The 10,599-nt window shown below is 43.8% G+C and overlaps 1 protein-coding gene across 1 annotated transcript in view; it reads left to right on the top strand.

Moving 5' to 3' along the window:
• Positions 1 to 10,599, top strand: part of LOC111154480 (FAT atypical cadherin 3) — a 507,157-nt gene that overhangs the window by 324,237 nt on the left and 172,321 nt on the right. Inside the window, exon 3 of the mRNA XM_022514093.1 lies at positions 5,864 to 5,925. Coding sequence (XP_022369801.1) covers positions 5,864 to 5,925 — 62 coding nt within the window. The remainder of the gene's footprint in view (positions 1 to 5,863; positions 5,926 to 10,599) is intronic.

Here is a 10,599-nt window from a genome sequence, read left to right as displayed (position 1 = left end):
ATATGCAGGGAATGATCCCAATCTTTTGATACCGGTTGAGACCTGATTTAGGACCAAGAATGTGATCTATTCTGGAACATTTTCCTCTTTTTGAGAGACAAGTGTATCCTTAAGTGTTGATTTTGTGCAACAAATGAAAATCATCAACAAAACAGAAAGGCAATCTACCGAATGAGAGAAGATATTTGTAAATAATATATCTAATAAGGGGATAATATTCAAGATATATAAAGATTCTGTGGATAAATAAAAACCATAATGCAGCCCCTCTTGTTCCTGCCAGGACGTGACTTACCCACGTCCTGCTCAGCTGGGCCCGGGTCCACCAAGAAGAAAGCAGAGTCAGTAAGAGATCAAAGAATGATCTCCTTTTAATGTTTTTGTGTTATTTTAGACTCCTTACACTGAAAAGAGACTTAGCGCATTCCCAGGTAAGGTAACAGGGGCCTAGAGAAACCATGTCATTGCCTAGACTCTCCACCCAATAACCGGCAGGGCTGAGACCAGGACCCAGGTCTTCTGGCTCCCAGGCAGGAGCTTTGCCACCACTGCATGTACTCATCTGCTAGGGAGATAGTGAAGAGGCTTCAGAACGAATGATGGCTTAATCATTGGTGACCTTGGACCACTTATTTAAGTCAATTTCCTCCTATAAATGGAGTAAGAATAGTTCTTATCTCTCATCACTGTGAGATTCAATGACAGCATGTATGTGAGCTCTTTGGTACAGTGGCTGGCGCATAGTACTCAGCAAATGTGGGATACTATGAGGAGATCATTTGTCCACATTTCTGCATAAATTTGATAGAAACCAGGATATGGAAGACAATGGAAATAGCCACAAAGCCCTTGTATGTAACATTAAAGATTAAAAAGCTGTCATCAACAACAACAAAAAAAAAAGAACAGGCTGTCAAGAGTTGTTCTAAACACCTTCAACGTTCAGCATGAGAGAGAATTCCAGAAATTGGAAAGACCTTGATATTACTCAAAGGATGAAATAGAGCGTTCAGGTCACTTCAACTCCCGTGGTTTGGGACCATTATGGCCACTCTGTATAAAACAGCTTTGAGCATTCTGGAAGTTTCTTTCAAACAAGTTCTGCTTACAAGGTGCTAGCTTCTATGTTAAGTACCAAGAACATGAGATGACTAAGATCTCTTTTTCACCCTTTAACTTGTATCATATTAGGAACAGTTCACTAACAAACAGAGCCACATAGTGGGTGCAGCGATAATAGTATTTGTGTGTTGAACAACTGTGACGGGTTCTCCCCTAGGTTCCCAAGATCAGCAGGTAAACTCCCCCAAATCTCTGCCTTCTTGGAACTGTGGTCTAGAAGGGGATCCTGACGACAGATGGGTTACCCAAAAAACGCTAGAGGGAAAATCAGAGAAGGCGTCGTGGAGAGGCAATGTGTGAATTATTTGGAAGGATGGTGAGGGGTTTTCCAGATATCTGGGGGTGGGCGAGGAGAAGTAGAGAGCAGAGGAAATGGAGATAAGAAGGACGGACTTAGTACTAATTGTAGCTCACAGGGCTGATAATTCTAGTTGTGTTTTTTTGATACTAAACGCAGTTTCCAACAGTCCTGGAAAATTATGCTGAAGCAGCTAAGACCCACATTGCTTCAAGTAGCACTTAAACAAAATGTGAATGTCACGACACTTAGATTACACAACTGTGACCCAGGATACCCACAGGGAGAAAAAGCCGGGAAAAGATGTCTTCCCACAAGTATGGTTTCTCTGACCATAACTACTTAGAACACTCTATGTTCTCTTTTGAACAGGAGTGACATTTTCGTGCTCAGGCTGTTTCTCAGAGAGATTGTGAGAGTCCCCCGTCTCCACAACAAAAAATCAAAGCTAGTCATTTTTAAAGTAATTGCATGGTTTCAGCCATATGCTCCCCCCCGCCTTTAGTGAGTATCATTCACTTAGTACTGGCACAATTCCCCTCCTAAATTGGAGGTTTGCATATGTAATTATATCAAATGATGTGTTTGTTTATATCTCAGAACCACATTCAAAAGCTCGCCTATGATTTATCTTTGAAATTCAATTTCATCATGTCAGTCCCCAATTTACTGTGCCCAATGGGTCTTCAGTTACATGCGTGATGTCCACGCCTCTCTCCTGCCAAGATTACACAATGGGATTGCTGTCCACCATGCTACATCAGAAAAGCTGAAGAGGGAGAGTGTGCTCTGTTTTATTCTCTCCTCTTTTCTAAGGCCCAGCTACATTCAGCGACCACAGAGTTGTTAAAAATGAAGACACAGCATTGGCTATTTTGACAAATTCCTCTGGACTGTGAGGATGGCTCACTGCATTCCTTTCTGACTGAAAACCAGTGCTGCTAAGAGCCAGAGCTCATCCAAGTGTGTCTCTTTAAGAAAAGAGAGCTCTTGCCTCTTCTTAGTGTAGCTGGTCCCATCTTCATAACAAGGATTATTTCCTAGCACAAATAACTACCAGTTGTAGCTTTAACCCCAAAACGTTCTGTTCATTATTTTTATGTCCCTGACTCCCTGTGGACACACCCGATTACACCATTCATCCCAACCCCTCCCTCTTCATGCCTGATTCCTAAAGTAATGTCTCTGTCCGTTCATTCATTTTTAAATGTCTGTCTTCTCCAAACATGAGGGGCTTGTTAAAAATCTAAAAGGCAGTTTGTGATCTCTTCCTGATTTTTAAACAGCTTTACCGACATGTAATGTACATGCAATGACATTCACGCATTTAAAGTATACAATTCAGTAGTTTTCAGAATGCGTGTGGAACCGTGCAACATCACCACAGTCTGTAATTTTAGAGCATTTTCATCACCCCAGAAGAAACCTTGTCCCCACAAATAGCATTTCCTGTCCACCACCCTACCTCATCTGATTTCCCACCGATTTTCACTTTTGACTTAGATTTTTTTTTTAACCTGCCTTTTACCATCTATCTGTGAAAATAACAATAATGGAAACACAGGGAACTAAAACCTACAGAGGCTTTCCTGCCTTTCTTCCAGAAACAGAGTCGGCTTGGCTTTGTCACGCTCCAGGTTCCCTGTTGCGTGTGTTTCAGACTTTTCAGGAAGGCTGTCTCTTTCTCGGTTGGCTGTTAAGTATGTGAAAAACACATCCCGGGATGGAGATGACAGGGGTGTCGCACTGCTCCCTCAGTCCTACATAAGCATTATGCAAATAAGTGGCTTTCCTTAGAAAGGGAGGAAGGAAGGAAGGAAAGAAGGAAGGAGGAAGAAATCACCCTAACACGAATCAGGAGAGGAAGCCTGATCTCTTCCCTGTGCACAGCATGTCACGGGGTCCATGGCTTCCTGACCAGTGAGGACGTGACACAAGTGTCCTCAGGGAGAACAGAGGGCAAAGGGCTCTTGGTCTTTTGTGCCTGTAAGAGCAGCAGGCAACCAGCAGAGTGAAGGCTGATGGCCCTTTCATCCATGTATAGCCTCCCTCTAATAAGTGTTCCTCATTTCCATTGTGATTTCTCACAGAGGATGCCCCCTGAGGAGGTGCTGAGGTTCGCGAAAGCCTCCCTTCCCTTTCCGAGAAGACAGTTACTTCTCACTTGGACAGTGCCTTTGTGACATGTGACCCTGTCGGATAGAACAGCCTGGAAACGAAGGAGTCAGATTTCTGTGTGAGACGCCCCTTGGTGTGACCACACTGACCCTCAGTCAATCTGAACCAGAGAGCTGTGCCCCCCTTTATTCTTCCTTTATCACCTCAGCCACTGGGGCACTCACAGGATCTCTGTCTCCCCCACATTCATCCCCAACCCTCCCCGCCCCCTACCCCCAGACACACTGAGCCAGATGCTAAAGCAGCTCGGTGCATTTCATTCTTGGATGTGGCTGGGCAGAAAAATTAATGTCAATAAAAAGTCATGCTGAGTTCAACAAAGGAGAGTGGAATGGCACAGAGCCACCTTTCAGAATTAGAGAACCTGTTCAGGCATCGTCCCACGAGACTTGGACACAGTAAATGAGAGGTGGACCAAGGCACAGAATTTGAGTTTTTGAGTTTCCCTGGAGGGGTTCTGATGAGCAGCGAGGGAAGAGAAGTTACTGATTCTCCCACTTCAAAGTCTTGATATCAGTCTTCTCTCCAAAATCTCAGACAGTAGCTCATCTTTGTATCCCAAGAGTGCCTAGCAGTGCGCCATTCCCATGGAGACACTCCGAATGTGGTTTCAAATGAATATGAGAAGCCAGCACCCCCGGTTCCACCTGCAAACACTCTCCCGGCACACAAAACAGTACCTTCCTGAAGAAACACATTCTAAGTCTGCAGCAAAACTGGAGATTAGAAAATAAATAATCTCCTCTATAGCAGCTTTTGTCAACGGAGCATTGATGAAGTTCCTATTCTTTGTTACAGGCCAGAGGCTAGGGGGACAGCGGGGCTTCAAAATAAAAAGGCAGAGCCTTCCCATGAAGGAACTCTGTCAACTTGTCTAGTGGGGAAATACACACATGTGAACAACGGATTCTAGCACAGAGCAAAGAGCCGTGTTGGAGGAAGGAGTGTACCGGTTGTGTTGGGACACACCAGATGGACACCTAACCCTGGAAGACAGGTCACCTCTCTAACATCTGAGCTAAATGTAAACCATCCATAGGTGAAGCAGTGGGGGGTGGGGCATGTTCCAGAAAGAATTCACAGGAAGGCAGATCATTTGTGGAGTGGAAACACAGCCTTCCCTCCCATGGGGTGTGTGGACAGATGAGAGCGAAGGGGAGTGGGGCCATTTTGTAAAGCGATATGCTACCCTCAGTGGGATTTTATTTTGATGCCCATTTCACCTCTTGGGGCCTCTTCTTGGCTTTCTCTAAAATCCACGTGCTCCCACCTACCAGGTACATGTAAAACAAAAGCTGGAGGTCTTGAGCTCTTCAGCAGATCTTGGTAAAATGCCTTTTCCATACTTCCTGTACCTCACTCGTGTGGGCAGCGAGCTTGACATGCGATTTCCCCTGCTCTTTTCTGTCCATCAGCACAGGTCACAAGATCAACCCAATCCATAGTGTCGTCTTCAGGGACAGTGTAGCATCAAGAAATGGAATCTAAATTTGACCTCCTAATTGCCATTTGACAATAATAATAATAAAACCTGCAAAAGACAAATTGGTGCAATAAACTGGGCAGCCTTGAAGGCTGTGGCTTCTCATTGCCTTTTCTTTGTCTTTATACTCAAAGGGGTGATTCATTTACGGGAAACACCATTCGAAGGAAAGATGCAGAGATATTTCCCATGTGGAACTGATTTTGTGTAAAGATTTCAACACATAAAACAAAATGATAAAATTACAGTGTAAAGTCTTTGGTATATAAGTTATTAAATTTGAAATAATTATGTGTACAAGTAGCTATTACCGAAGTAACCTTCCTTGTCAAGGGTAACAAAAAATTATATCAGCATTAAAAAGTTAAATAAGAAAGTGCTGCTTCATAGCCTGATTCTGATCAGCATCAACAACCTATTAGTTTTCAAGAACTCTGAAATCTTTAATGAGGTTCTTACTGTAGAATTTCAGTCATATGCAAATGAATCATTGAAATTCCTCATTATCAGGAAAACAATGGTTCTTCAGTGAGTTTCTACATCCCCAGAGTGATTACAGTACCTAACGGAGGTAAGCAGAACCAAAACAAATTTTTCAGGTTTCCTTTATAAATTTTATTTCGTTGTAAGAAAAATTCAGAGACCATCCTGATGGGCACTGGGGATGGAAGAGTTACTGTTCCCCATCAGTTTTGCTTTTCCTTTAACTGGATTTGCTTCCCATGCTCAGTAAGCTACTTGCCCCAGATATTTAAAAGTCAAATATTCTCATTTCTACGCAGGTCTGATTACAACAACTTCAAGGAAATTGGATCGAGAACAGCAGGCAGAACATTTTCTGGAGGTAAGTGCATAGAGAGAACTAGCATTCATTAAAACTGACTTTCACTAAACTTCTTTAACCTTCAACGTAAACTAGAACTTTAATATATTTAAACTACGGATTCCTAAATGAAGATATCTTTTTTGGGCTGCTTTGTTCTGAAGGTGGAGATTTCTGGTACCTTCCTCCGAACACACTCCTATGTGCCAAGTGGGGGTGGTAGAGCGAGCAGCCTTTGCCTTCCTCTGAAAACAAGCAGGTGCATAGCTCCTCTGTCAATCATCAGAAAAGAAGGTTCAGAAGCAGAGCCCTGGAAGCCTCCAGGGCCTGGGATGTGAAGGGAGAAAGAGCCAAAGGACTGTGATCAGAGCAAAGTACATCATTTGTAAAGACGCAAGTTGCTTTTGCTTCTCATTTCTTTTCTGGGGAGAGGGTTGAGGAAGAGAAGCCTGCTAGTTGATTCACTGCCCAAGACAACTGTTTCTGAAACCATAAAATGTACTCCTATAATTCATTAAGACAGAAACAGCAGCAATATAAACTGTAAGAGTGTTATTTCTGGAGGGAAAGAAAAAAACCACCATAAGGCAAGAAATGAGAAAATAGACATGAAAGAGCTTCATGGAACATTCTTTCTGTACATATCGAGTATCTTTATTGGGAAGCTTGGAGTCTGGGTAGTATGTATGGCACTGGGATTTCAGTGTGACAGTCTGATACGGAACAGATGACAATGCTTGAAAGTTAGGGATTTATTAAGGTTTTATCACACATCTGTGCTTCTAAAATGGTCTGTTAGTCCCTAAGAATCACTTACTGGAATCCTTAGGTCCTACACACACACACACACACACACACTCTTCAAATCTCTCATCCTCAGGTCCTACACACACACATACACACTCTTCAAATCTCTCCTGGTGTTTTCCTTTAAATCAGTTCACCAGCAATGATTTCTTTAACAAGCCCTAGACCGGGAAGTGGTGCCTAAGGATCCGGGAGCTACCCGGCCAAGATTGGCTTGCATGGCTAAAAACCGTTTAATTGCCCTGGACCTCAGTTTCCCCTACTGTGAAATGTGGCAAATAATTACCACTCCATATACCTCAAAGGATTGCTATTAGAACCAACCCTTATATTTTATATCAAAGTTCTTTTAAAACTCTTAAAGCATTATACATAATAAAGGATTATTATTATTACCATGCAGCACTGTGATAATCCTTTTAAAACATTGCTATCATCTCATAAAGATGAAAGACTCCAGGCTGCCAAAAAATAATTATTATAATTCTTTTTTTTTTTAAATCATACCACTGGGCTGCAGTTCACATCTGGTCCAGAATTAGAGTACATTTGCCAGAATAATAAAACCTTATATTATATTTATATGCTCCTTTTCTTTGCAACAGAGGCCAGGACTCCTGGGGAGGTGGCGTGCTATATAGTTGAACCCATTACCTGCCTGCAGGGGAAAAGGAGGGTATCTCATTAGCTGGGGAATCTGCCCGAGATTGCTTACTGCCTTGTGCCTAGAAAGGGTGGTGTCTTCCGGAGGGGGGAGGTTGGTGCAGAGTGTGACTCTAGGGAAGAGTGTTTTCCAGGCATTTGAATTTACTTCCCAGAAGAATCCTTAACTGTTTTGCATCCTTTACAGACTTACATAAATACTGTCCAAATACTTCCATCTTGAGGGTAACACCAATGTATCTGGCATATCATTTCCCAGTACCAGATATTAATCTGCCTAGGGAAGTTGTGCCGTATAGCCGCTATCCACCTCCCTAGAATTGTTGAGGGGAAAACGTGTCTAACACCTCGTCTGGGATCTGGCACTAAGTAGGTACTCAGTAAAGAGTTGCTGTACCTCTTGCAGTTTTATTATTAGCATATAGTGTCATGATGCCTCAGCCTTCCAAACATCCGACTTCATCTGCACGCTCCAGGAGAGAGAGTGGCTCCAAGATAGCTGATGTGCAAACAGGAGCCTCAGACAGCAGCCCCTGGACTTGGCCTGGGTCCCAGGGTCTGCCCTGCATGCTGGGGATACAAAGTAAACTGGAAGGGGCAGGAGGGCACATAATAAACAAGTAAAGGCTGTAAGTTCAGAGACAAGCTCTCCGAGGCCACTCAAAGAAGTCTCCACGATAGTGTCTGAAAGTGGGGATGGTAGGCAACATCCAACAGACTGGTGAGGAGGGCCTCTTTGAGTAGGTGACATTTGGGACATAAAGCCAAGATTCTGTTCAAGGCCAGTGTGATCACCCAGGCCAGTCTGATTTAAGGGTTTAAGGGTGGAACTAGGTACAGGGGGTAGGAAATGAAGTTGCAGAAGGCAAACAGGGCTGTTGTAAGGATGACGCTTTTTTTTTTTCCTGAGTGCAGTGGAAAGCCAGCAAGCCTGGGTGACGTGATATGCTTGCCCCAGTGTAAGCTACTCAGCTGAGCTGAAACGGGCCGGGACAGGGCACTGGTAGTGAGGGAGATCCTAGGGAGCTTCTAGAGGGATCCGCATGAGTCATGATGATGGGTTTGGATGAAGGCTTTTAAAAAAATAACTAGAGGAGGCAGTTAAGGTTCTAAAAACAAACGTCGACACTTTGCAAAGCAGGTGTCTCCACTCAGTAGCTGAAAATGGGGTGGAAGGCAGGAAGTGTTCACAGGGTGAAGAGTAAAGAACGAAGAAGAGAACAATTTAAAAATATCTCCCTGGCTGGGGCCACACAGCCAGCCTGGGGCCACAAAGCTCAGCGTTGGCTTGGCGTTCAGAGATTGACTGACTAGATACCCTTTGGTTCTGGTCAACCCGAGCATTTACAGAGGCACCAAAGTTACCTAGGTTTCAGTTTGCTGATGTGGCACCTTGGACAGAATGGTTCCCTCTTGGGCCTAGAAATTGATTTCAACCAGGGTGAAGGCAGTCGGTCAAAGGGAAGGGTCTGCTGATACAAACCCCGTCATGATTCTAGCTAACCAGCAGCACTCTGGCTTTTCTGACTTCTCAGTGTGGAGATCTGAAACACTAGGGGTCAGCCGAACCAATCCGACTAGCCCCAAGCACCCACCGTCGTTCTGCCTGTCTTCCAGGACCCCCATCATTTCTGCTCTTTCTTTTAGTGACCTCGGTGGCTGAGGTTTTCAGCTAATCCCAGCCTTCTTCTTTCTCCCTCGGTCCCTCCACCTCCCCTTTTCTCTCTCGCACGCACCCTCTCTTGCTCTTACTTTCTAAATTGTATAGTTCTTTGTCAGGCACCTTTTTTCCTGCATAACTTTGCTGTGATGGTTTCAGTAACATTCGTTTCTTTTTTTCTGGGTGGATCATGGAAAGGGTGTTGCTTTAACTCAGTCCTCCAAACACTGAGTTAAAATAATATCATTCAGAGTGCAGAATAGAGTTCTCTGCTATCCACAGATTTTTTTGTAACTACTGATACATTCTGTTGAGTTTTAAGTGCTGGGTGTGGGTAATTAACCTCCTGGAGAGCCTTTAATTGCCAAGATAACCCTATGCTCCTCTTAAACTCATATTAACCTTCTGGCTCTATTTCATATCTCTCCTTCCCAATGAAACAAAATGGACTCTTCTTGAAAGGACCCATTCAAAGGCTGACCTGGTGAGGACACTTCTGAATGCGTAACCAGAAGGGCATTAATGATTTGTTTCTAGTTTGCTATCCCCATGATAGAAGGCGCTTCAATTGTATACCGCTGGTACTCTGCCTGTACACTGAATTAAGATATTTAGCTTGACCACGTATGGGCCGTAAGGGTTTTTGAGTCTGTAAGCATTCGCCTTCCATGTCGGATGATAAGACGACTGTGGTCACTATCAGAATCCGAGGGATTTGCTAAAGAAGAGCAGCAAAGAGCTGTAGAAAAATTCACGGGTTCAACATAATCTCCTTTGGTGAATTCTAAGTGTTCACTCTTGCCAAATTTGAAGTCTGTTAGATGTAAACATTGGAGTGGTCTTCTGTCCCTACTATAAAATGCAAAAATAGGGCATTTTTTTAATTCATTTACTCAAAGTCATATACATTCCTCAACTGCCTTTTATGTTTGTAGCAGAGGTAGAAGGCTAATTCAGGGAAATAGATGCAGGACGTTGATAACGAATGCATAAACGAAATAACGAATCAATGTTTTAGCTTCGCAGTTAGGACGTTAGCCCCCCTCACTATCAGAGAAGACAGCTGTGAAACAGGAATCATTGCAGGGATCACTGACCCCTTCCCTGCACCTTCAAGGTGGGGATAAGAATCCCTAACACAGACTTGGTGTGAAGAGTTATGGGATGACAGGTGAAAAGTGTTCAGAACGCTGACTGTCAGACAACGAGGGTTCCCTGAACGGTGGCGGCTGTTCTCAGTTCTGTCTTACTTCTGTCTTCAGAGTGTCTGTTCTAGCACTTGGTCCATAGGGGGCACTCAAGACATGTTCTGTGAATGAGTGACTACTCTAACAGGCCCTTGTTCTACCCTCAAGGAGGTGATGGACGGCAGTTTAGGACACCATGAAGTGCATGGGCTTGGAGACAGAAATAATGGAATAACTGCCTCTTTCCATCCACCTTGCCAACTTAACTTTGATCCCCCATTTCCTTATCTTTAAAGTGGGGTTCAATGATCCCTACCTCATTGATGAACCACACATAGGGCCCGGCACACACAGACACTGCTAAACCATTACCTGTCC

This window comes from Enhydra lutris, unplaced genomic scaffold, assembly GCF_002288905.1.
Source record: "Enhydra lutris kenyoni isolate GAN:26980312 unplaced genomic scaffold, ASM228890v2 scaffoldscaffold37, whole genome shotgun sequence".
In the NCBI taxonomy this organism is placed as follows: Eukaryota; Metazoa; Chordata; class Mammalia; order Carnivora; family Mustelidae; genus Enhydra; species Enhydra lutris.
This window is presented reverse-complemented; position numbering and strand designations above follow the sequence as displayed.